Raw genomic sequence first — 24,739 nt, 5'->3', positions numbered from 1 at the left:
GTAGGCTGATGGAGTGGTAATTGACCGGGTTGGATTTTTCCTCCTTTTTGTGTGCAGGACATACTTGGGCAATTTTCCACATTGCTGGGTAGATACCAGTGTTGTAGCTGTACTGGAACAGCTTGGCTAGTTCTGAAGCACAAGTCTTCAGTACTATTGCTGGAATGTTATCAGGGCCCATAACCTTTGCAGTATCCAGTGCCTTCAGCTGTTTCTTGATATCATGTGGAGTGAATTGGATTGGCTGAAGACTGGCCTTGTGATGCTGGGGACCTCAGGAGGAGGCCGAGATGGATCATCCACTTGGCATCTCTGGCTGAAGATGGATGCAAATGCTTCAGCCGTGTCTTTTGCATTTATGTGCTGGGCTCCCTGATCATTGAGGATGGGGATATTTATAGTCACCTCCTCCCGTTAGTTGTTTAATTGTCCACCACCATTCACAACTGGATGTGGCAGGACTGCAGAGCTTTGATCTGATTCATTGGCTGTGGGATTGCTTAGCTGTTTAGTATGCTCTGTTGTAGCTTCACCAGGCTGACACTTCATTTTGAGGTATGCCTGGTGCTGCTCCTGCACTCTTCATTGAACCAGGTTTGGTCCCCCAGCTTGATGGCAATGGTCGAGAGGGGGATATGCTGTACAATCCTGCTGCTGCTGATGGCTCACAGCACCTCATGGATGCCCAGTTTCGAGTTGCTAGATCGGTTTGAAATCTATCCCATTTTGTAAAGTGGTAGTGCCACACAACACGATGGTGGGCACCCTCAACGTGAAGGCAGGACTTGGTCTCCACAAGGACTGTGTGGTGGTCACTCCTACCAATACTGCCCTGGACAGATGCAACTATGACAGGCACATTGGTGAGGACAAGGTCAAGGTTTTTCCCTCGTTAGTTTCCCCACCAACTGCCGCAGATTTAGTCTAGCAGCTATGTCCTTTAGGACTTGACCAGCTGTCTGTAGTGGTGCTACCAATCCACTCTTGGTGATGGACACTGAAGTCCCCCACCCAGAGTACATTCTGTGACCTTGCTACCTTTAGTGCTTTTTCCCTAATGGTATTCAACCAATTGGGGACGCGGTAGGTGGTAATCAGCAGGTTTCCTTGCCAATGTTTGACAACACCCAGGGCAACTGCACCCCCAACTGTATACCATTGTGCCCGTAGGACAGGACATTCCCAGGGATGGTGATGTCAGGGGCATTATCTGTAAAGTATGATTCTGAGAGTATGACTATCTCAGGCTGCTGCTGAACTAGTCTGTGGGACGGCTCGCCCACTTTTGGCACAAGTCCCCAGATGTTAGCAAGCAGGACTTTACAGGGTCGCCAGGGCTGGGTTTGCTATTATCGTTTCCAGTGCCTAGGCTGATGCAGGGTGGTCCATTCGGTTTCATTCTTTTTGATACCTAAACACATTTTAAGATATTTGAAGACAATTGAAGACTAAAGCTATGTATATAAAACAAAAAGCTGGTCACACTGTTAATATTTACAGGAGACAGTCAGGAAGTGGACACTTTGGGCATTTCCAATCAACCAAAATGTTTGAGAGATAAGGTCAACCCTTTGCTGGAATATCTTGGTTCTATTTATGTCTCTGTGGTTATAACAGCTGCCTGTTTCGAGATGTTGATTCAAAGCAACCATTCAGAAAAAAGCTATTACAAATTCACTAAGTACTGAACTGCACAAATTAGCTGGCACATGTACAACATTTGAAGCTGCATCTTTTTTAATTGACACCTTTGGCAATGACAAATGTTTAGCACTATTTGCCCAATTTTAACGGTGATAAGCAAGGATAGTATAAATGTTGACGACTGGATATAAGACTGTTTAAATTAAATATTCTAGATTAACTAATTAAACTGTAGGAGAAGAATTAGGGGATACAGGTTCAAACTAGAAAGTAATTTTAGGACTGATAACAGGAAATTCTTATTCAGACAGTGATTAATGTGCAGAATAAAGTTGCAGATAGAGTAGTGGAGGAAGGAACTCTGGAATCATTGAAGAAGCAATGGGATTCGACAATGGGAGGATATTCGGATCTCTTTGAATGGATGAATTAAAACATATCCCAATCACATACGCCTGCCTTCAGAAGTGAAGAAAAATACATTTTAAAAAATGTAATTGTTGTAAATTATAGCCCAAAGACACAAAAACTGATAATTTTATTAAAAATATTCAACAGAAATCTAAACACAAATGCAATAATCTGATAAGGAGCAAAGATGATAATTTAACCAATGTGGGCTTTGTGTGAATGCAGATGTCAAACCCAAAATTTAGTTTAATCTCTTCAACTTTGCAGACTTTTTGATAGTCTATCATACTGAACAAACTACATGCAATAAAATATGCAAAGTACTAAACGGTTAATGTTTTTTAAAAAAACCTTTAACTTGTTTACAGAATTCTTTTTATGTATGCGACACAGTTGCATTCTTCTAAATAAAAATGTTGCAAGTCTGAATTGCCTGTTAAATGTGTTAACAATTTTAATATTTTGAATCTTAAGGATGTATAGTTTGATTCACATTCCCATTTATGTGTAAAAAGACAGTCCAATTGCAGCAAGGTGCTACTTCTTTCGACCTCCTCGTTCTTTGAAGGCGAGGTGGATAACTGAACCACTGGTCACGTTGTAGTAGGCCAAAGAATTTGAATCTTTAATAAAGATACCCTGAAACAAAACAAAAACACTGAAGTCAGACTGCAAAGAGAATTTAGTTTCTTTCTCAATGGGACAGAAGAGTTATATAACCTTCAGCTGTACCGACTTATTGGTAGCACTAAACAGTCATTCCTGGAAAACTGCAAGGTCATTAGCAATTCAAGTGGAAGGCAGTAAACACAGTAATAACATTTCAAACAAAAAGTTTAAGTTATGCATTGAAATCCAAGCAAAGGTTGTACAACATTACGCAATACTCAATGGAACTGGAATAGTTCCTTACTCCTGGATCACAGTATATGTTACACATTTATGTGTACATAGTCTCACAGTTCATCAGTTACGACATTTTAGACTTAATATATAAAGCTAAAGACTTTCCAAAAGTATTAGTAGTAACAGAAGCATGTACATAAATGTAAATGGAACAGTTTTCTCTCAATTACAGCTGGATATTGTACATTGAGATATACCATGCATACCTCATATTGAAGCTTCTGTTTACCAGCAGGCATTCCTGTAGCCTCATGGATTTTCACCTTGACAACAGACACCTGAAAAAAAATTAACAAACTGATATGCATCTCAACAACAATTGATTACAAGTCAAAAAACGATACTGGAAGCTCATGTAAATAACAGCTGAAGCCAATTTTAAAATGGCGTGTGCAATCCAATAAGGAATTCAGAAGAAACTCTTATCCAGAGATTATTCAGATGGACTAGTTGAGGCGAATAGCATAGATGCATTTAAGGGACAGGTAGATAAATACATGAGGGTGAAAGGAATGGAAGGATGTGCTAAGAGGGTTAGATGAAGTAGGGTTTGAGGAAGCTCATGTGGCGCATGGACCTGTTGGGCTGCATGGCTTGTTTCTGTATGTAAATAACTTGCACGACAGGGCAAACAACATATGGAAGATTAAACCTTGAAATATCAAATATTTATTCCTTTTTCAATGCATTTTTAACACATTATTTTGCTACATGAAATTAACCAGAACTCATGTTGCCATTCATACAAATCGCACATTTTTATAGCATATCCATACCTGATCTGTTAGAGGGAGGGTGAAAATGAGTACTTGGCCATTCAGCTTCCATTCCGACTTATCCTGCATGTTAGGTACCTGTATTTTGACTGTGACTGGACCCTTAAATTAAAAACAATTGATCACATTTGGAGTTGCAAATTTGCTTTTTTAAATAAAAATTTAATCTTGTATACACTCTTATTAAAATGCAGTTACTTTCTGTTATGTATGCAACAGCGTTACACAGCTACAATTTTTCAACTAATTCAAAGAAGTAACAGTACCAAAAGCATACATGTAATGTGCTCTTCATGTTACTTTGAAGAATTGAGAATGCTAAGTGCTAAATTTGAAGAAAATGGAAGATATTTGATAGCAAGTCCCAAAATGAAATTAAACTGTCGGTAGAAAGCATAGTAAATCAAAGCCATGAAAAGTGCACACACACATGCAAATGTTGGAATAAACTAAAAATAGAAAAAGTCTGGATTAAAAAAATGTTAGTCTGTGCTAATATAAGCACTTTGGCCATTTTAATATGATGCATATTTAGCATAATTGTGCATTAGTGATTGCACTATCAGAAACTTATTTTTGAGAGGAAAAACAAAGATTAGGAGTATACATTCAATAGAAAGACACCTCGGGGTTCAGATACATAAATCCCTGAGAAAGAGAATGCAGATAGATAAAGCCATCAAAAAGATCAACAGCATTCTAAACAGATGTTTAGAGTACTAAAGTAAATGAAAATGATAAATTTGTACAAAACTCTAGTTAGGCCACAGTTCAAGTAATCTGTGCAGTTTCTCGTTATTGAAAGGACATGAAACCAACCATCAGCCTGTTGCGAGACAGGTTAATTTTACCCTACTGATGTGTTGCTGCAATAGTAATCTTACTCAGTACGAGAAGAACTGCAGGTTCAGACACTTGGTGTATGTGCTTGGTTGAGGAGCCAATGGTGCAAAGTTACCATCTGATGGATTATGACTGAATGCCTCCAAGTCAGAATCCCCCTAAACAGAACAATACCCTAACGCTGCGGGGCACTGTTTTGCCTGGGATAGCCAACTCTGGTCAGTGAGTAGTGCTGCTTGATTCAGAGCTGGAGTGGGGCTAGATGGGAAGGGATATGGGGATAGTGCAGGAAAATAGGTAGATGATCAGCCATGATCTAGATGAATGGCAGAGCAAGCTCAAGGAGCCATATGGCCTATTCCTGCTCCTATTTTCTATTATCCCATAGAACATGTACAGTCTAACTTGACCAGAATGAGAGTTGGGATGGGAAACTACAGTAAGGAAGAAGGATTTGAGATACCGGTACTACAGACAATTTCAACTGGAGCAGGAAAGGGATTTAATAGAGTTTAGTTTAGAGATACAGCACTGAAACAGGCCCTTCGGCCCACCGAGTCTGTGCCGACCATCAACCACCCATTTTATACTAATCCTACTCTAATTCCACATCCCCACCTGTCTCTCTATTTCCCTACCACCTACTTATACTAGGGGCAATTTATAAAGGCCAATTAACTTATCAACCAGCAAGTCTTTGGCATGTGGGAGGAAACCGGAGCACCCGGAGGAAACCCACGCAGACACAGGGAGAACTTGCAAACTCCACACAGGCAGTCCCCAGAATTGAACCCGGGTCGCTGGAGCTGTGAGGCTGCGGTGCTAACCACTGCGCCACTGTGCCGCCCAGGTTTTTAAAATTATGAAAGATTTTGATAGAATGAATAGGGAAAGACTACTTCCTTCATTTGGGGAATCAATTTAAAAATTTCACTGTTAACCAAAGAGTTTCAGAGAAATTTATTTCTGCAGAGTGTGGTTGGGAGCATGGAAAGCTTTGTCACAGAGAGTGGTTGAAGTAGAGATCATTATACCATTCAGTGAAAAATTGGATGAATACTTGAAACAGAAGTACTGAGGGGATAGATACAGGAGGGGTTATGGTAAGAGATCAGAGCAGTAAATTAGTTTCAGATTGCTCCAGCAAAAACTCAGTAGACGTGATCGGCTGAATTACCTCATTCTGCACTGCAAACTTCTAAGGTTCTTTTTTTTAAAAAAACAATGTGATGCAGGGAACTTACTTTTAAATTTGATTAAAAAACAAGTCCAAATTATTAAACTATTATTGTGGGTTCATAAATTTATTCAAGTACTGCATGTTCCTCCCCTAATGCAAGAAACCATAAGTGTGGTGAGAGAAAGCTTAAATTTAGTGAAAATTCAATACAATGTTTTTTTATTAACTAGTAGCAACTTAGGTGAATAAAAACATTTGCTAGCCAGCTCAGCAACAGACTAAGGTTAGACAAGCAAGATCATGGGCACTGCCCTAGCATGTCCTTAAATTTGAATTTAACTTTAAATTATTTGGCTTTATTCTTAAGCAGTGGGTATTATATACCTTGCTTCTTCGTAGAAACTCTTCCTCTGGGATAAGATTATCCTCGCTTTTCATCTTTTTGGTTGCTGGCTCATCATCTAGTGGTGGCGGAGGACGAGGAAGTGAAGAAGGAATTGGGGCAGGAACCACTGGAGGTGCAGGTACAAATGCTGAATGCAAAAGTGAGAGAAAAGAGCCATTTTAGAACTTCGAAGTCCTTCTTTTGAAACATAATACCCCATCTAATATTAAAATAAAAATATCAATAAACCATCTATGTAGCTCACATTTTGTACAATTCACTTTGAGGAGTCACTTTTCCATGCGTCAGTTTTGTGCCCTATTTGATAAAAAAAAATCACGAAACCCAATTACCTGCAACCCAAGGCTCAGAAGGCAGCTCACCACCACCTTCTCAAGGGCAATTAGGGATGGGCAATAAATGGTGGCCTAGCCACCGACGCCCACATCCCATGAATGAATAAAAAAAGTGTCTCGTCTCTAACAATCAATTTCACTGATTTACCCAAGTATCAATTTCAAGAATGCAGAGCAATTACATTACCTTAAAGGAACAGAAAATGACATTTTAGCATCAACATATGTTGCGCATTATATGGTATAATGTCCCTGTCCTCAAAATAATGCATTCTCAACTTACTGTAAGGAACATTAGAAGGAAAGAATATACATTTATATAGGATCCTAGTAAGTGTAAGGCACAGAAAGAGGCCACTTGGCCCATCGTGTCTGTGCTGGCCAAAAAACAATCCATCTATTCTAATCCCACCTTCCAGCATTTGGTCCGTAGCCCTGCAGATTACGGCATTTGAGGTGCATATCCAGAATCCTTTTGAATGAGTTGAGGGTCTCTGCCTCAACTACCCTTTCAGGTAGTGAGTTCCAGACCGCCACCACCCTTTAGGTGAAAAAGGTTTTCTTCATCTCCCCTCTAATTTTTCTACCAGTCACTTTAAATCCAATTCTGAAGAAGGGTCTCTGACCTGAAACGTTAACTCTGCTTCTCTCTGCACAGATGCTGCCAGACCTGCTGAGTATTTCTAGCATTTCTTGTTTTTACTTTAAATCTATGCCCCATTGTCACTGACCTCTCTGCTAAGGTGAATAGACCCTTCACCTCCACTCTATCCAGACCCCTCACCATTTTGTACATCTCAATCAAATCTCCCCTCAGCCTTCTCTGTTCCAAGGAGAACAACCCCAACCTATCCAGTCTTTCGTCATAGCTGTATTTTTCCAGTCCTGACAACATCCTTGTAAATCTCCTCTGTACCCTCTCTTGTGCGATTACATCCTTTCTGTAATGAGGTGACCAGAACTGCACACAATACTCAAGTTGTGGCCTAACCAATGAGTTATACAGTTCAAGTATAACCTCCCTGCTCTTATATTCTATATTTATATAATAAAGGAAAGGATTCCATATGCCTTCTTAACTACCTTATCAACCTGTCCTGCTACCTTCAGGGATCTGTGGACACTCACTCCAAGGTGCCTCACTTCCTCTACACCTCTCAGTATTTTCCCATTTATCGTGTATTCATTTGCCTTGTTTGACCTCCCCAAATGCATCACCTCACACTTCTCCAGGTTGAATTCCATTTGCCACTTTTCTGCCCATCTGACCAGACCATCAATATTTTCCTGCAGCCGACAGCTATCCTCCTCGCTACCTACCACACGGCCAATCTTTGCCTCATCTGCAAACTTCTTCATCATGCCCTCTACATCTACGTCCAAATCGTGAATATATTCCACATAAGCAGAGGACCCAGTACTGAGCCCTGCGGAATGCCACTGGAAACAGCCCTCCAGTTGCTAAAACATCCGTCAACAATTACCCTTTGTTTCCTGCCACGGAGCCAATTTTGTATCCACCTTGCTACATTTGCCTGGATCCCATGGGATTTTATTTTTTTTTAACCAGTCTGGCACGTGGGACCTTGTCAAAAGCCTTGCTAAAAATGTAGACCACATCAACTGTCCTACCCTCTATCTTCCTTGTTATTTCTTCAAAAAATTTGATCAAGTTGGTCAAACAAGATCTTCCCTTATAGCAACTCTAAGAACCTCAGGATGTCCCAAAGTGCTTCACAGTCAATTAAGTACTTCTGAAGTATAATCACTGATGTAGGAAACAGCAGCCAATTTGTGCACAGCAAGCTCCCACAAACTGAAATAACAAACGATCAGATAATCTGTTTCTGGTAGCATTGGTTGAGAGATAAAACGTTAGCCAGAACACCAGGTGAATTCTCCAGCTTTTCACAAGTACCATAAGATCTTTTACGTCCAACTGAGAGGGCAGATGAGGCCCCAGTCTATCATATCATTCAAAGGACTGCACCTGTGAAAGTGCAGCACTCCCTCAATACTGCACTAAAGTGTCAGCTTGGATAATGCAGTCCAGTATCTGCAATGGGGCTTCTAACTTTCTAACTCAAGAGGTGAGTGTGTCACCACAGGCCCAAGGCTTACACCTTACAGAAGATTGCTAGTTTTTCTTTTCTAAAAAAGCTTATTTTTATTAGTTAATTCCGCTTGCTGCTTCTCAAGAGCAAAAAAAAAGCATCTATCTCTCCATCTGCTTCTGACCCATTCCATAATTCTCAACAGATCTGCAATGAAGACCATTTTTCCATGTCAGACAAATATACTGCTAATGCTGTGATGTTCCTTTCGTCTTGTGCAAGTGCTAGATGGAAACCTTGGCTGAGAAACAAATAACAAAACATTTGGATTCACATTCACAAACAGAGCTAGAACGGAAAATTGTAAAGTCTTTGAAAAAACTTTACTTGCTGGTACCACCATTGGTGGCGGGCGTGGAGTTAAAACTGGTGGTCCCGATGGAGGCATTGGTACGACATTGATTCGAGGTCCAGGGATCATTGGTGGCATGGGAGCCGTTAAAACAGGTCCAGGTGCTAATCGGATAACAGGAGACATTGGTGGCCTGGGCAGAACAGGCATTGATGACATAACATTCCGCACAGGTGGAGGCATCTGAATAATAAAAAAGCAACATTACAGTTGTATTTTATTTGTGTGTGTGCGTGTGTGCGTATATATATATATATATATATATTAAAAAATTACATCTTAATGCATTTCCTGTCTCCAGAATCATAGCTCCTGTTACTTTTATGATAATGTAATCACATCCTGCTAGTAATGGCACTGTAGCACTTAAGTTTTGCTATTCAACTATAAATAAAAAAATCAAAATATTAAAAATAAGAATTGAAAGAGCAATTTCAGAACAGGGTCTGAATTTACATCTGGGTGCCCTGATCCAATTACCCCCTGCTTTCTAACCACATCTCAACTTGATCTTGATTGCCTTATGTGTAAGGTATTGCAAGGTCTTCTATTCTATATGAAGTGTTGTAAGTCTAACTTCTAGCTGTGTTATTGAAACATTATGAATCAGAAGATGCAACTGTCACATTTTCTTAGATAGCTAGAGTGGCTGGGTAGACGATTTTCAACAACTGTTGTTAAACATTTTCTGCTCGTGCGATAGTCTCCTTTATATTTTATTATAAAAGATTGAAAATCCAAGTGAATTCAGATAGCTTTCTTAATGGCTCGTTCTTACGGATTTCCTCTGCTGATGCTGGTAGAGTGAATCAATATAATTGTTACTTAATACATGAGTTACATGGGACAATGTATGTACTGTAATAGAAAATTGGTTCATTAACAATCCTATATTTGAAACCTCAACAAGACAGGTGGAATATGGTACTGTTCCAGCTATTTAATACTGAAAATCAAAACAGCTAATAATTAAATAACAGGCCTGTGGCCAATTTGATTTAAGTGTAGAGTCCTAACTAAGGCCCAGGAGTTATATACTGGTAAAGTAACAAGATATTTGTGTACATTATTGTTGCACACAATGCTGAACACCTGAACATAAAGTAAATGTAAATAGAACACTTGTAACCATTGTCAAAATGTAGTGTTGTAGTGGTTTGAAACTGCATTGCGTACTCTAGAGGCTGCAGTAGAACACACATGCTAGAAAAGTGAAAGTGAAACGAAGACAGGATAAATAAAGACGCCTTTGTGTTCAGCCGCTGCAGTCTTTGTCTCTCTGTCTTTGCCCCATATCCTATACTAATATCAGCTAAACTTCACTCAAGCCCTGGGGCCACCACACAAAACATTTGCTAAACTTACAGAAGGTGGGCGGGGCATTGATGTGATCGGTGGAACATTCATTGAAGGATTTGATCCAGATGAAGGAGGTGGGGGCTGTGGTAAATCAGCAGGTTTGCTGGGTCCAATTTTCTCTTTGGTATCATCCTCTGGAACCAATCCCTTGGCCTTGTGGATTGCTTCAATCTGTTCCTGCAGAGTGATGTTGGCTTGTGCAGCTTGTTGCGTACGTGCCATACTGCCAGAATGACCATCCCAAGTAACCTTTGGCACAAGAGAGATCAATGAGTATAATTGTAGATTATTGGCTTGTTTATGTATTTTACAGTTACAACCAATTAACAGCATGCCGGCAATATTAATCAATCACTTCACAGCAGAACAGATTTACATCAAGTTACTTTGCCTTCAGTTTAGAGTTAATCTAGACCAGGGTGGTCCAAAATACAGCCCAAGGGCCAGGATCCAGCCCGCCAAAGGTTTCCATCCAGCCCGTGGGCGTACTTCAGAAATTAGAAATTTTCCATTGGCTTCTTCTTCCCGACTGGCTTTTTAAAAAAAAAAAATCGCAAGTCAGTTTCACAGCTGACAGGTAACAGCGGTTCTCCAACTTCAGACAGTTTCGGGGTTTTCTGGCGGCTTCAGATTTTAATTAAAAAGGCTGCTGGGGGGGGGGGGGGGGGAAGTGTGCGGGAGAGAGAAGGCGGGTGGGGGAGATGCGGAAGAGAGAAGGCAGGTGGGGGTCAGATTATAATTAAAAAGGGGGGAGGGTGAGGGGGAAGAGTGGGGGGGGCAAAATGCGAGGGAAAGAGTGCCGGGGGGGGCAAAATGCGAGGGAAAGAGTGCCGGGGGGGGCAAATCGTGAGGGAAAGAGTGGGGGGGGGGGGCAAATCGTGAGGGAAAGAGTGGGGGGGGGGGGCAAATCGTGAGGGAAAGAGTGGGGGGGGGGGCAAATCGTGAGGGAAAGAGTGGGGGGGGGGGCAAATCGTGAGGGAAAGAGTGGGGGGGGGCAAATCGTGAGGGAAAGAGTGGGGGGGGGCAAATCGTGAGGGAAAGAGTGGGGGGGGGCAAATCGTGAGGGAAAGAGTGGGGGGGGCAAATCGTGAGGGAAAGAGTGGGGGGGGCAAATCGTGAGGGAAAGAGTGGGGGGGGCAAATCGTGAGGGAAAGAGTGGGGGGGGCAAATCGTGAGGGAAAGAGTGGGGGGGGCAAATCGTGAGGGAAAGAGTGGGGGGGGCAAATCGTGAGGGAAAGAGTGGGGGGGGCAAATCGTGAGGGAAAGAGTGGGGGGGGCAAATCGTGAGGGAAAGAGTGGGGGGGGCAAATCGTGAGGCAAAGAGTCAGTGGGGCAAATCTTGAGGGAAGGAATTGGGTGGCAAATCGTGAGGGAAAGAGTGGGGGGGGCAAAACGTGAGGGAAAGAGCAAGGGGCAAATCGTGAGGGAAGATTCGGGGGGGGGCAAATCTTGAGGGAGAGCGTCGGGGGGGGGGGGGGGGAATCGTGAGGGAGAGTGCCGGGGGGGGGGGGGGGGGGCAAATCGTGAGGGAAAGAGTGTGGGGGCAAATCAAGAGGGGAAGAGTGGAGGAGCTGGGGAGTGGGTTGGACCGGGAGAGAAAGGTAGGGGACAAACAGAGAAAGGGCAGGTGGGGGGGGGACACCAAGGGAGAAATGGGAGAGCAGGAGGAAACCGAGGAAGGAAGGGGGAGGGGGGAGTGAGGGGGCCGAGAGAGAAAGGAGGGGTGGGGGGGGGGGACCGAGAGAGAAAGAGGGGACACACAGACTAAGAACAACAGTGGGAGAGGGGGAACAAAAGAGAGTGATCTAGATCACTCCTGACAGATGGCCATCTGTCTGGAATACTCTGCATTGCTACAAGTGTGCCAGCAAACACTGACTGCTTGTGCAAGCAAATAAATGCCACGTATCTCACTAAAGCAGTTTCCAAAAGAGTGAAGAAAAAGTAAGCAATTAATCTCATTTAAAGCTTCTTCACAAAAGTGCACATTTGTTGTTATTTTGATTAATAGTGAGATAACCATTTAATGCCTTTATCTTTCCAAAATTGTCTGACCAGCCCCCTATGTAAGACAAAAATTGTAATGTGGCCCTCCCCCGGACCAGGCGACAAGGCTGGACAATCCTGATCTAGACAAACTAATATTGCTGCCTATTTTAACTGAGGCAATAGACAATTACTGTTTTAATTTTGAATGTTTTCCCAAATTGAACAAGTGGACCACATCCATTATCAGTGCTCTGCATTGTACTGCCACAGCACTTAGCATAATTTAATTTCCTTTACACATTGTACTTTGATAATAGAATGCATCCCTATAATTTGGTAAAGACATTCAATTACAACATCGTTACTCATTCTCATATAATCGTTACTGTTTTAGTGGGAGAGAACAGTTGCTGAATGAATTTGTGTGTGTAAACTGCCAGGTGTTTGTGTGCAGTTTATGCAAGGGAAAAGTTATGGTTACTGTTGTGAAACTGCAGTATTAAGAAGCAACAGGAAATCTGCTCCAAAACACCATGAGAGCAATGACTGGGTTATCGAGACTCTAACAGTAACGTGTGTTTGTACCTTCTCTTCTGGTTTCTGAATTTCTTCCTCACCAATCTTCTTACCAATGGCTGTTTCTTCCACACCAAAGATATCAGTACGTCGTTCAGCCAGCTGCTTCAAACTACTTTCAATATCCAGGCCTGATGGAGAAAACAGCTCAGATCAAAAGATGGTTCTATCCTAATAAATTATGTAAATAAGATACTCACATTAAACTTACAGAATTTTTCACTAAAATTGTTTTTGGGACTGACAATTAAATGAATGTTTTGCTCTAGTGACATTAGGGTAGGCAGCATTCCTCATTAATAAGTTAATGGAACAAACTTAACATCACAACAGGCCACAAAAAAATCTGTGCCTATGCTGCCATTAATTTGCCGTTTTAAAGCAAAGAATACACTAACAAGGGGCAATAAACAGATAGACTGCAGGAAAATTTAGGATTGTTCAGTAGGAGGATTAACTGAAAGAACAAAGTGCTTGTGCTGTGTCACATTCAGTTCCTAGTCTAAGTGGTGATGTGGTGAGGAGGTTCTCCAAATGACTGAAAACATTAAAAAGGTACTCTTGCATATCCTCTACTGGCTGGCTACAAAGTAGTACTGGTAGAAATGTTCGGTTGTTTGCAGAATGTGTCCTCACAACTAGGCGTAATATGGGAAGATCAAGAGGAAAAACTGGATTTGTACTACAAAAAGCTTTTAGAAATATATTTAAATAATTTTGTATTTTAAAACTGTATATATATTATAGTAACAGATGGCGATAAGTACACTCAATCGTATGTATGGGGCTTGGGTGGGGAGGGGTGGGGTGGATTTCCTGGAACAATAATTACAGTCACAACCAAGAAGCAAAACACACAACTTTTTATGTTGATGAATAAACCAAAATTATCTCTGGAAACAAGTTCCTATTTTGGGCAGTGCTTCCTCTAGCACGACGAGTGATACTTGCCTGGAGCATACACTTCATCTTCACTCTGCTTCTCTCTAATGGAGCGTTCACGTTGCTCCAACCAGCGAGGATCCAGCAGCCCAATACGCATGTGCTCTTGCATTTTACTGGCAGGAATCTTTTCCCCAGTGATTGGAGAGATGAGATATTCATCAGGTGCAGGTGTACCAGCCACTGGTTTTGAAGCTACAAGAATATAAGGAAAACATCTATGATTATTCTTTAAAATATTCAGTAATTAAGTACAAGAAACAGAAATTGATACACATATTAAAGAACAAATTCAAAAAACATTAAGTAGATTTGTTTCTATACATTTCAAAAGGGAAAGTATAGAAACTGTGAGCTGCCAGATCAAGCACAGGTCAGAAAAAGGACTGCAAAATTGTAATCCTGATTTTGCACAGAATAATTCTTACACTGTCAATTTATTTGTCTTTACATCTATAAAGTAAAAATGATGCCTGATGCCTTAAAGAATCATTAAGCAACATATGCCTCTTTATTAAAAATTATTCATGATTAAAATAACTTCAGGTTGGACAGCTGCTTTAACCCGCATATGAAATAGTAAAATATGCATACATATATACTATAAAACAGAGCTGGTACAGAAACCCTAAATTTGGCTTTAAAGAAGCAACACTGAAGCAGTTTCTGTCCTTAAGCACGAAGCACTTTCTAAACAACCTGAATGACAACTTGTCAACTGTACAACTGAACAATAGACCTGCACTAGCGAAATAAATATTCTGAACTGATATAAGCACCTTATCTTGTCGCATAAACATCTCAACACTTTTTCATATACTTACTCTGAAGCGTTACTGACTGTTACTGCTATGAGATAGAGGTTGCTATGGGGATTGTTGTAAAAACCCAACTGGTTAACTGATGTCCTTCAGAGAAGGGAACCTGCCAATCCTACATGTTCTGGTCTACATCTAAATTCAGTCCCACTCTAGATGGTTAGCTCATAATGCCCTCGTGGCAACTAGGAATGGACAATTAATGCAGCCTTGCCAGCATCACCAAAATCCTAAGAAATATTTTTTTAAACAGTAGATCCCAAAAACAGCAAGAGATGAATGGTCTGTTTTTCTGGTGGTTAGTCTCTAAGTATTGGTTAGGACACTGGAAGAATTCACTCCTCTTCTCCCAATGCTACCATGGTGTCCACCTGAAGAGACTGATGGGACCTTAGTTGGATATGAAAGACAGCATCTTCGACAATGCAGCACCCCCTCACTAAAGTGTCACCTTAGATCAGTGTTGACCAATACCTTAGACAATATTCACATATGAATAATTAGGAATCCTGATGTGGTTTACTGTATTCCTAATTAGCTAAAACCAAGTGAGAGACACCGTCCTTGGTCACGTAATTGCAATACTCTTTGGCAAAGTGCACGCTTGTGTACTTTAACCTTTGTGTGCGCTTGCTGGTAAAACGAAGAGTGTGCGCAAGTGTTTCTTGATCTTTGGGTGCTTTACTTCCTTGGTTCCTGAATGGCAGTTGATGTTTGTTAAGTAAACATAGACCTGAAGTATATTTACCTACATTGAATGCATGTAAGGTATTTCTCCTGTGGCTAGTCAGCAATTTTACAGGCCTATATTATCAAGTCCTTTCATGGGGCTTGAATCCATAAATTTCTGGCTCAGAGGCAAAGGTGTTACAAACTGAGTTAAGTTGACACGTGCTATAACTTCATATGAAATCCAACTTTGCTGGCATGGGGGCGACTGGGTTTGAGGGAATGTCCTTTAGTGCACAGTACTGGCATTCATTTGCTTGGAGCAGTGGAGTGGTAGCAGATAGGAACTGGAAGTGGTGTTAAAGACTGGGGAGAGAGGATAACCTGGGAGCTGTAATAAAAGGGGATGGAGCCTTGAGCTACGCAGAGATCAAATGTTGCAGCATACAACTGGGGGGAGGGGAAGTAAAGACAATAATGCCAGTCTGAAATTGGAGGGGAGGGAGAGTGCCAGACTAAACTGTGGAAGCCAGAATTTATGATGTGATGTTGCACTGTGACAAATCATTTGCTGCAAAATTGAAACTACTTCAGAATCAAACTGCTGGAAAGACTTCATTGTCATGAATGGATTTGCAAAGAACCTTTGATTTCCAACAATGAAAATATATTCTTACGGATTAGCAGTTTACAAAAAAGAAACCAGTGTGGTGTTAGCTTTATACTCATAAGCATGCAAGGTCCTAGTGAGTTTTATTGTCCATGACAATAGTGGCTTATTCTCCATAAACTAATGGCTTTGGATGCCTGCATTATTTATATAAAACAGAATGTTTAGAAAATGCCAATTACATTCATTTCTCTCTTCACTAACTTTATCAAATTCACCATTGTGAATTTTGCAAGTGGCTACAGTGGTCCATGCCAATATCAAGGAAGTTAGTCCAGAATTGATGGCAGTGGGAGAAAAATTGCAATTTAAAAGACAATAAAGATATTAAAATAAACAGCATTCACGTCATTATAAGTAAGTAGCATTAAAAATACAAATCAAATCACTCCTGCTTTAACAGGTTTTTTGCTTCAGAGATGTTCTGGTTGTAGCTTAATCCTAAGTGAGCACTGCATAAAGTGAAATACTCGTAAGACATTGTTTTTGATTTTTCAGAGTTTGTTACTACGTAGGCTGACATCTCAATGATCACTGATTTCTCAATTTCTCTAATTTTATGCTAGACAGATCAAATGAATAGGAAAATGATAAAAGATATTCAAGGGAAAATTTGGCATTTAATGAGTAGTTATAATATCAAGGAAGCACTAGATTCAAGAGAAATAGAGTGAGTAATTTAATGATAATTTTATAATAGAAACTATACTATACTATACTACAAACTAATTCAAGAAAATGGTCAGTTTTGTACAGCAAATAAATTTTGTTTCATGTTCCATTCCATTACCTTCTTCCAAGCTAACAATGCACCCTAGTGAATATAACTGCATCAGATGAATAATTGGCTTTCAGACCAATCAAGACCACATATGCAACTTAACCTACCCTTAGTTTTTGTAGACTCACCTTTGGGGTCATAGTCCTTCCTAATGATAACCTGGTCTGGAGTAGGAGGAAGTGGTGGAGGCATTGGATTATCAGGAGGAGGTGGGGCTTTCTGACCTTCGTCTTCTTCATCTGATCCCTAAGAGAAACCATTATACAGCAACATAAATGTGTAAATAAAATCCATCTCATTGAAAATATGTTAAACTAAAAGTTGACATTTTTCCCATTGTTTTTTCTGTTTTGTTCTGACTTGGGAGAAAGACTTACAGCTCCCACATATCTAGCAATACCATTTCTGATATGGTCATTGGAATATGGATGACCCACGCCATTTTTTTCCCCAACTGCTTCTGGGGAAGTGCTGTACCTTTGACCAAAGGCACAGTTAAACTGAAGAACTCACTATATGGTGATCCACATGCACAAAAAATGATGTGCCACCTTGTTTATTTTAAATTATGCTTGTGATTATATGTCATGCAATGTTCAAACAACAAACAAACGTTATCCTAAGCAATTTTAGGTCTGAGCTCTCTTTGAAGCAAACTAACAACTAATCACACTGAGGACACCAATTCACTAATGCTCTTCCCTCTGCTGGCTATCTCATTCTGTGGATATCATTTCCAAGTAATAGCTGCTTGGTGGTACCTCCAGAGTTGGCAAGGAGTCAAACATCCAGCTGAGAAAAGTTTTAAACCTACAATGAATCCAGTCATTTAAAAGAATACTTGAAACAGAATCCATGAACAAATACCTAGGGCAAAGAAAACCCGTCTGTTCTGCATTTGAATTGGCTTGTTTTTCCAAACTTACACAGCTAGAGTGTATCAGGTAGAGTAAGTTTGCCTAGAAACATTGAGTCACTTAATTAAAATCTTAAAACTGATCTTAAAACTCTGAATGATAAAATTTCTTTGGCACCAGTATCAAAAGTAAGCTATATTTTGAAACACAAAACTCAAGTCAGTCCTTTTGAAACACACTATGATTTATGTTACAAAGTAAATTTTTAAAAGGTAAAAGGAGTTCATTGTGACACCATAAATATCAAAGATCTAAAAATTTTTGTGTTTTCCAAGTTCGTTACAAGTAAAATTCAGTATTAAGTTAATTTCAGGTTTTCAAAAACTTATTGCAGCCCAGCCTCTACCAGTCATGGATGAGCTGGACATACAGCCAACCAAATCGGAACTCAGTGATGCTAATGATTCTCCAGCCAGCGGAAAGGCCCCTGGGAAGGACAGCATTACCCCTGAAATAATCAAGAGTGCCAAGCCTGCTATACTCTCAGCACTACATGAACTGCTATGCCTGTGCTGAGACGAGGGAGCAGTACCCCAGGACATGCGCGATGCCAATATCATCACCCTCTATAAAAACAAAGGTGACCGCGGTGACTGCAACAACTACCATGGAATTTCCCTGCTCAGCATAGTGGGGAATGTCTTTGCTCGAGTTGCTCTGAACAGGCTCCAGAAGCTGGCCGAGCGAGTCTACCCTGAGGCACAGTGTGGCTTTTGTGCAGAGAGATCGACCGTTGACATGCTGTTCTCCCTTCATCAGATACAGGAGAAATGCCGTGAACAACAGATGCCCCTCTACATTGCTTTCATTGATCTCACCAAAGCCTTTGACCTCGTCAGCAGACGTGGTCTCTTCAGACTACTAGAAAAGATTGGATGCCCACCAAAGCTACTAAGTATCATCACCTCATTCCATGACAATATGAAAGGCACAATTCAACATGGTGGCTCCTCAACAGAGCCCTTTCCTATCCTGAGTGGTGTGAAACAGGGCTGTGTTCTCGCACCCACACTTGTTGGGATATTCTTCTCCCTGCTGCTTTCACATGCGTTCAAGTCCTCAGAAGAAGGAATTTTCCTCCACACAAGATCAGGGGGCAGGTTGTTCAACCTTGCCCGTCTAAGAGCGAAGTCCAAAGTACGGAAAGTCCTCATCAGGGAACTCCTCTTTGCTGACGATGCTGCTTTAACATCTCACACTGAAGAGTGCCTGCAGAGTCTCATCGACAGGTTTGCGGCTGCCTGCAATGAATTTGGCTTAACCATCAGCCTCAAGAAAACGAACATCATGGGGCAGGACGTCAGAAATGCTCCATCCATCATTATTGGCGACCACGCTCTGGAAGTGGTTCAAGAGTTCACCTACCTAGGCTCAACTATCACCAGTAACCTGTCTCTTGATGCAGAAATCCAACAAGCGCATGGGAAAGGCTTCCACTGCTATGTCCAGACTGGCCAAGAGAGTGTGGGAAAATGGCGCACTGACACGGAACACAAAAGTCCGAGTGTATCAGGCCTGTGTCCTCAGTACCTTGCTCTATGGCAGCGAGGCCTGGACAACGTATGTCAGCCAAGAGCGACGTCTCAATTCATTCCATCTTCGCTGCCTCCGGAGAATACTTGGCATCAGGTGGCAGGACTGTATCTCCGACACAGAAGTCCTCGAGGCGGCCAACATCCCCAGCTTGTACACACTACTGAGTCAGCGGCGCTTGAGATGGCTCGGCCATGTGAGCCGCATGGAAGTTGGCAGAATCCCCAAAGACACATTGTACAGCAAGCTCGCCACTGGTATCAGACCCACCGGCCGTCCGCTTTAAAGACGTCTGCAAACGCGACATGAAATCGTGTGACATTGATCACAAGTCGTGGGAGTCAGTTGCCAGCGTTCGCCAGAGCTGGCGGGCAGCCATAAAGACGGGGCTAAAATGTGGCGAGTCGAAGAGACTTAGTAGTTGGCAGGAAAAAAGACAGAGGCGCAAGGGGAGAGCCAACTGTGCAACAGCCCCCACAAGCAAATTTCTCTGCAGCACCTGTGGAAGAGCCTGTCACTCTAGAATTGGCCTTTATAGCCACTCCAGGCGCTGCTTCACAAACCACTGACTACCTCCAGGCGCGTATCCATTGTCTCTCGAGATAAGGAGGCCAAAAGAAAGAAAAAAGAAAGAGCTTATTCAAGGAGCAGCTACTGCGTGTCCTTGATAAGTATGTACCTGTCAGGCAGGGAGGAAGTTGTCGAGCAAGGGAGCCGTGGTTTACTAAAGAAGTTGAAGCGCTTGTCAAGAGGAAGAAGGCGGCTTATGTTAGGATGAGACGTGAAGGCTCAGTTAGGGCGCTAGAGAGTTACAAGCTAGCCAGGAAGGATCTAAAGGGAGAGCTAAGAAGAGCAAGGAGAGGACACGAGAAGTCATTGGCGGATAGGATCAAGGAAAACCCTAAGGCTTTCTATAGGTATATCAGGAATAAAAGAATGACTAGAGTTAGATTAGGGCCAATCAAGGATAGTAGTGGGAAGTTGTGTGTGGAATCAGAGGAGATAGGGGAAGCGTTAAATGAATATTTTTCGTCAGTATTTACAGTAGAGAAAGAAAATGTTGTCGAGGAGAATACTGAGATTCAGACGACTAGGCTAGATGGGATTGAGGTTCACAAGGAGGAGGTGTTTGCAATTTTGGAAAGTGTGAAAATAGATAAGTCCCCTGGGCCAGATGGGATTTATCCTAGGATTCTCTGGGAAGCCAGGGAGGAGATTGCAGAGCCTTTGTCCTTGATCTTTATGTCGTCATTGTCGACAGGAATAGTGCCGGAAGACTGGAGGATAGCAAATGTTGTCCCCTTGTTCAAGAAGGGGAGTAGAGACAGCCCTGGTAATTATAGACCTGTGAGCCTTACTTCGGTTGTGGGTAAAATGTTGGAAAAGGTTATAAGAGACAGGATTTATAATCATCTTGAAAAGAATAAGTTCATTAGCGATAGTCAGCACGGTTTTGTGAAGGGTAGGTCGTGCCTCACAAACCTTATTGAGTTTTTCGAGAAGGTGACCAAACAGGTGGATGAGGGTAAAGCAGTGGATGTGGTGTATATGGATTTCAGTAAGGCATTTGATAAGGTTCCCCACGGTAGGCTATTGCAGAAAATACGGAAGTATGGGGTTGAAGGTGATTTAGAGCTTTGGATCAGAAATTGGCTAGCTGAAAGAAGACAGAGGGTGGTGGTTGATGGCAAATGTTCATCCTGGAGTTTAGTTACTAGTGGTGTACCGCAAGGATCAGTTTTGGGGCCACTGCTGTTTGTCATTTTTATAAATGACCTGGATGAGGGTGTAGAAGGGTGGGTTAGTAAATTTGCGGATGACACGAAGGTCGGTGGAGTTGTGGATAGTGTCGAAGGGTGTTGTAGGGTACAGAGGGACATAGATAGGCTGCAGAGCTGGGCTGAGAGATGGCAAATGGAGTTTAATGCGGAAAAGTGTGAGGTGATTCACTTTGGAAGGAGTAACAGGAATGCAGAGTACTGGGCTAATGGGAAGATTCTTGGTAGTGTAGACGAGCAGAGGGATCTTGGTGTCCAGGTACATAAATCCCTGCAAGTTGCTACCCAGGTTAATAGGGCTGTTAAGAAGGCATAGTGTTAGCTTTTATTAGTAGGGGGATCGAGTTTCGGAGCAACGAGGTCATGCCGCACCTGGAGTATTGCGCGCAGTTCTGGTCACCGCATTATAGGAAGGATGTGGAAGCTTTGGAAAGGGTGCAGAGCAGATTTACTAGGATGTTGCCTGGTATGGAGGGAAGGTCTTACGAGGAAAGGCTGAGGGACTTGAGGTTGTTTTCGTTGGAAAGGAGGAGGAGGAGAGGTGACTTAATAGAGACATATAAGATAATCAGAGGGTTAGATAGGGTGGATAGTGAGAGTGTTTTTCCTCGGATGGTGATGGCAAACACGAGGGGACATAGCTTTAAGTTGAGGGGTGATAGATATAGGACAGATGTTAGAGGTAGTTTCTTTACTCAGAGAGTAGTAGGGGCGTGGAACGCCCTGCCTGCAACAGTAGTAGACTCGCCAACTTTAAGGGCATTTAAGTGGTCATTGGATAGACATATGGATGAAAATGGAATAGTGTAGGTCAGATGGTTTCACAGGTCGGCGCAACATCGAGGGCCGAAGGGCCTGTACTGCGCTGTAATGTTCTAATGTTCTAAAAAAAAATTATTTCAAAGATATAACACTCATCCTGTCAACAGACCAGCTCCTTTTGTTAGTTGGCTCACTTGTCATGATTTGAATGAAATAATAACTTGTATGTACACCAAGGTTGAATGTTATCAGCAAGGCTCTTTTGACAGAACCTTCCAAACCCACAACCTCTATCACCTAGAAGGACAAGGGCAGCAGATGCATGGGAACATCACACCTGTAAGTTCCCCTCCAAGCGACAGACCATCCTGTCTTGGAATAATATCACCATTCCTTCAACGTTGCTGGGTCAAAATCCTGGAACTCTCCTCTTATTCACAAGACTTTTTTTTTAAACCAGATTAAATAAAGCTTGGCATTATTGTAGTTATAACTTTTCTTCGTTTTCCAACTTTATCAATGGACAAACAGTACCTTTGCATACTATTCAATAATTCCTATTTTATAATCTGTAATCAGTTAGGTCAGTTATTCTGGAAGGGGGGGGGTGGCAAAATTGAAAGCTAACTTGCTAACATCTCCTCTTGGGTAATCAAACTGAACTATGAAATATTCACTCATACAAAGTATCTTTACATCAAAAACCAGGATCATTTTTAACACCATACCTCATCCATATCCTGTACTTGTGTATCTTGATCCAACTGGGATGGAGTCTCTTCTGGCTTATCCTCTGTTTCTTCAACATCATCATCAGATTCCACCTCCATTTCAACCTCCTCACTCTCCCCAAACTTCTCATATCTTTCCTGCATTAAAATACGAGCTCCAAGCTCTTCCGGGGTAGTTGGTGGAGGGAAATGCCCTGTAATTGGAAAAGCTAATTACCTGGTGAACTTAACTACTATTACATATCTAATTTTCCCTTCCTCTCCCCCATTACAGTATTTTCTTCTTCAACCAGAAGTAGAAATTCTGTTCCATTAATGGCCAACAGACGTGCACTTCTGAAGATCAGAATTCAGTCATCCAAATTTGCTGAAGAAAAGCATCAAACACAATGAATTACTTTGAAATGCAGTAACTATTGTTACGTAGTCAAACTTGGTAGCTACTTTGTGCACGGCAAGAACCCTGGTTCAGAGAATATACACCAGAACGTCTACTATTTTTAAATAGTGCCATGAGATTGTTAACAACCATCTGAACCACTGGAAAAGGCAGTATGAAGTGACAACACCAAATGATGCAGTTCTGCGAAGGAATCTATCTCACCTCAGGGGACTCTCTGCTAGTCATGCACAAGACGACCAATCAGCATCACCGACACATACTCAAAGACGAAGAAACAACAAGCAACACACCAACTGGAATTAAAAGCTAGTCTAATGATGGCCATGAAACCATTGTCGATTGTTGTAAAAACTCATCTGGTTCACTAATGTCCTTTAGGGAAGGAAATCTGCTGTCCTTACCTGGTCTGGCCTACATGTGGTTAACTCTTACATGCCCTCTGAAATGGCCTAGCAAGCCACTCAGTTGCACCAAACTGCTACGAAGTCAATAAAAAGGAATGAAACCGGACGGACCACTCAGCATCGACCTTGGCACTGGAAATGACAACGGCAAACCCAGCCCTGTCGACCCTGCAAAGTCCTCCTGACTAACATCTGGGGGCTTGTGCCAAAGTTGGGAGAGCTGTCCCACAGACTAGTCAAGCAACAGCCTGACATAGTCATACTCACGGAATCATACCTTACAGACAATGTCTCAGACACTGCCATCACCATTCCTGGGTATGTCCTGTCCCACCGGCAGGACAGACCCACCAGAGGTGGGGGCACAGTGGTATACAGTAGGGAGGGAGTTGCCCTGGGAGTCCTCAACATTGACTCCGGACCCCATGAAGTCTCATGGCATCAAGTCAAACATGGGCAAGGTAACCTCCTACTGATTACCACCTACTGCCCTCCCTCAGCTGATGACTCAGTACTCCTCCATGTTGAACACCACTTGGAAGAAGCATCGAGGGTGGCATGGACACAAAATATACTCTGGGTGGGGGACTTCAATGTCCATCACTAAGAGTGGCTCGGTAGCACCGCTACTGACCGAGCTGGCAGAGTCCAAAAGGACACAGCTACTAGACTGGGTCTGCGGCAGGTGGTGGGGGAACCAACACGAGGGAAGAACATACTTGACCTCGTCCTCACCAATCTGCCTGCCGCAGATGCTTCTGTCTATGACAGTATTGGTAGGAGTGACCACCGCACAGTCCTTGTGGAGATGAAGTCCCGCCTTCACATTGAGGATACCGTCCATCGTGTTGTGTGGCACTATCACCGTGCTAAATGGGATAGATTTCGAACAGATCTAGCAATGCAAAACTGGGCATCCATGAGGCGCTGTGGGCCATCAGCAGCAGCAGAATTGTACTCAACCACAATCTGTAACCTCATGGCCCGGCATATCCCCCACTCTATCATTACCATCAAGCCAGGAGACCACCCCTGTTCAATGAAGAGTGCAGGAGGGCATGCCAGGAGCAGCACCAGGCATACCTCAAAATGAGGTGTCAACCTGGTGAAGCTACAACCCAGGACTACTTGCATGCCAAACTGCGCAAGCAGCAAGCGAAAGACAGAGCTAACCGATCCCATAACCAACGGATCAGATCTAAGCTCTGCAGTCCTGCCACATCCAGCCGTGAATGGTGGTGGACAATTAAACAACTAACTGGAGGAGGTGGCTCCACAAATATCCCCATCCTCAATGATGGGGGAGCCCAGCACATTAGAGCAAAAGATAAGGCTGAAGCATTTGCAACAATCTTCAGCCAGAAGTGCCGACTTGATGATCCATCTCGGCCTCCTCCTGAAGTCCCCAGCATCACAGATGCTAGACTTCAGCCAATCCAA

The 24,739-nt window shown here is 42.3% G+C and overlaps 1 protein-coding gene across 1 annotated transcript in view; it reads right to left on the bottom strand.

The window, feature by feature from the left end:
* Nucleotides 1-2,165: 2,165 nt before the first annotated feature.
* sf3a1 (splicing factor 3a, subunit 1) overlaps nucleotides 2,166-24,739 on the bottom strand; it is a 37,346-nt gene continuing 14,772 nt past the window's right edge. Inside the window, exons 7-16 of the mRNA XM_068054939.1 lie at nucleotides 22,490-22,686; nucleotides 16,900-17,017; nucleotides 13,843-14,028; nucleotides 12,901-13,022; nucleotides 10,333-10,575; nucleotides 8,943-9,150; nucleotides 6,145-6,293; nucleotides 3,738-3,839; nucleotides 3,168-3,239; nucleotides 2,166-2,694 (exon numbers count right to left, since the gene is read on the bottom strand). Of these exons, the coding sequence (XP_067911040.1) occupies nucleotides 2,593-2,694; nucleotides 3,168-3,239; nucleotides 3,738-3,839; nucleotides 6,145-6,293; nucleotides 8,943-9,150; nucleotides 10,333-10,575; nucleotides 12,901-13,022; nucleotides 13,843-14,028; nucleotides 16,900-17,017; nucleotides 22,490-22,686 (1,499 nt within the window). The 3' untranslated portion in view covers nucleotides 2,166-2,592. The remainder of the gene's footprint in view (nucleotides 2,695-3,167; nucleotides 3,240-3,737; nucleotides 3,840-6,144; nucleotides 6,294-8,942; nucleotides 9,151-10,332; nucleotides 10,576-12,900; nucleotides 13,023-13,842; nucleotides 14,029-16,899; nucleotides 17,018-22,489; nucleotides 22,687-24,739) is intronic.

The sequence above is a fragment of the Heterodontus francisci genome, chromosome 23 (assembly GCF_036365525.1).
Source record: "Heterodontus francisci isolate sHetFra1 chromosome 23, sHetFra1.hap1, whole genome shotgun sequence".
Lineage (NCBI taxonomy): Eukaryota > Metazoa > Chordata > Chondrichthyes > Heterodontiformes > Heterodontidae > Heterodontus > Heterodontus francisci.
The sequence above is the reverse complement of the archived record's forward strand: the minus strand, read 5'-3'. Positions and strand labels throughout refer to the sequence as shown.